At 36.1% G+C, this 2,445-nt stretch overlaps 1 protein-coding gene across 1 annotated transcript in view; it reads left to right on the forward strand.

The window, feature by feature from the left end:
* LOC107577438 (uncharacterized) overlaps window positions 1–1,821 on the forward strand; it is a 24,468-nt gene extending 22,647 nt beyond the window's left edge. Inside the window, exons 2-3 of the mRNA XM_016263515.1 lie at window positions 616–679; window positions 973–1,821. Coding sequence (XP_016119001.1) covers window positions 621–679; window positions 973–1,768 — 855 coding nt within the window. The 5' untranslated portion in view covers window positions 616–620 and the 3' untranslated portion in view covers window positions 1,769–1,821. The remainder of the gene's footprint in view (window positions 1–615; window positions 680–972) is intronic.
* Window positions 1,822–2,445: the final 624 nt, after the last annotated feature.

Genomic DNA, 2,445 nt, shown 5'->3' on the forward strand with positions numbered 1-2,445 from the left:
TTATGAAAACTATAACTGCTGTACTTTTATTTTATTTATTTATTTTTTTTGCAGATGGGCAGCTCATGAACACTGAACACAAAAGTGATCTGGCTATTTTTGCCTCAAAATTTGTTTATTAACTTTAGCTTCTAGTTATTATTATTATTGCCACCTTGTGGACAAACTAAGCACAAAAAGCAGCTTCAGAAAATAGGAGAATAACTGTCAGTGTTGCAAAGTTAATCATTAAGCGTCATTGAGATAATGTTGTTATTCAGCTCAAATCAGTTCAAGTTTTGTGTTCTCATCTGATAGCATCAGTACAGTACAGTTCTTCTTCCCTAATCGAACAAACACAATATGATTTATGATTCCAGTCTGCATCATGAGTCTGTTTTTATTATTCAGAATTTTGTATACACCTCCTTCTGACTGGAGACTGAAATGCACCACAGAAAAATTAAGTTCATTGCTGTGTTTTAGTCTCTCCAGCAGATTGAAATATAGCATGTGTAACTAAGCCAGGCTTGAGTGTTTGCATGATGATCTTGCTAGTCACTTAAATTTGCAATGTGGTCCTAGCTGGTCTTGACATAACAGATGATAAATAACTCTTGTGTTGTTTAATCACAGCAACAATGGCTTCACCGAGAGGTCACCATCGGCGCGGAGGCATGGAGGAACCAGTTTTCATGTCGTGAGAGATAGTTTATATTGTTTTAATATGTTGTTATGTTTGTTTATAATGGGTTTTCACTTGATGCAGAGGTTTAATAAAAAAAATATATATAGTTATATGTAACTACACAAGTTAAGTTATATATAGTATACTGTATATATCATGAAGTATCAAACTATTGAAACTGTTTTATCTATACATATCAGTTAATATACATGTTTGCCATAAATGTACTAATATATAAATATTTGTATTGCAAAACATACAGGATATACTGTCCCTTATGTTTCTTTCTTTCTTTTTTTTTTTAGATCTGATGTTATTCATCTCAAAGAGGAATTTAATAGACTTCAAAAGGACATTTTGCCAGAATGCAAAAAGCATTTGGAGAAAATTCATGATCTCATCAATGAGTTTGAAAATGGTAACAGATTTGCTATTTATGCACGCAGGGGAGGAGAAATAACTGGAGGAATCGCGATGGTGTTGTTGGCATTAGCTTTATTTTTAATTGATGAAGAGGTTTCTGATATTATTGCTGCAGCAGGGGCAGCTGCGGCTGTAGTTGCTGTATTATGTGCTACTTTTAGACTATACAAGAAAACACAGCTCAAGAAGAACTTAAAACAATCTGTTGAAGAGGAACTTAAGGGATTTCAGGATAAAATGAACCCTATTATTGACATATTGGAAAAAATCGGCCAACACACTGAGGAAATATTGAGAGACGCTTTACTATCAGACCACAATGCCAAGGCATTGAGTGAACATTTTGCCTACTGCTTTGAAAAAAGACACCTGTTTCAGGAACATGACAGGAGTAAAGTGGGTGACCAGATGTCTGAAATTGTGCATTTGTCTGGAAACATTTCAGAAATGATCGCCAAAGTTAGTTCTGTGCCTGATATTCTCAAAGAGATTATTGAAGACAACAAGAAGCAACGTGCCAAACCTGTCAAACCCAGACAGGAACAGATACATAAAAGAGAGTTTAAGGAGAAAGCAGAGAAATTCATTAATGATATGCAGAAAGGAATATGTGAGTTAAAAAATAGCGTGAAAGAAATCAGCCAAAAAACAGACAGCATATCAGATATTTTGAGTTGAACCTGACAAAATGATAAAGTATGAACTGCTGAGACAACTTGTTATTGGATCCACCTGACAGAGGACAACACAAATAGTGACCAATATTACATTGCACTATTGAATATACAATTACTACAACAATTAATGTTAACATTGTCAAAAGTTATAAATATATATTTTTTTCCCATATTTTTTTGTTTTTGCTCTGCATTATTGCTCGATAGTGGACGTTGTTATTTTGTGTACGGTATTTTGAAGTGCCCACGATAAAAATATCATGCAAGTTCATTATCGTGATCAGTGTTGGGAGTAACTTGTTGTCTTTCAAGATGGCGCCGCAAATGGCAGCAAGGACGCTGAGCTCCGCGATTCTTCAATTGTTTTTGTTTGTTTGTTCTGTGTTTTGTCATTCTTCTACTAAAAGTTTTACCAGAGACGAACTCCTTAACATTAAGCAACACATCCCAGACAATATTTTTCCGGTTTTTGATTATTCAGACGTTTTGTTGGACATTCTAGGAGGTACAGCGGTGTTGTTCAAACGCGCGTGCAGACGCAGAAGAGGGAAACGCGCCGGCGCCCTGGTGAAGCTCCGTGCGCGTGGCTTTCGGACTGTGCTCCCAAGCATTCATCTCAAGAATGTCCGTTCCCTTCCTAACAAAACGGACAAACTTCTTCTCCTCACCTGCACCAAC

Source organism: Sinocyclocheilus grahami, unplaced genomic scaffold (genome assembly GCF_001515645.1).
Source record: "Sinocyclocheilus grahami isolate Dianchi unplaced genomic scaffold, SAMN03320097.WGS_v1.1 scaffold6060.1, whole genome shotgun sequence".
In the NCBI taxonomy this organism is placed as follows: Eukaryota; Metazoa; Chordata; class Actinopteri; order Cypriniformes; family Cyprinidae; genus Sinocyclocheilus; species Sinocyclocheilus grahami.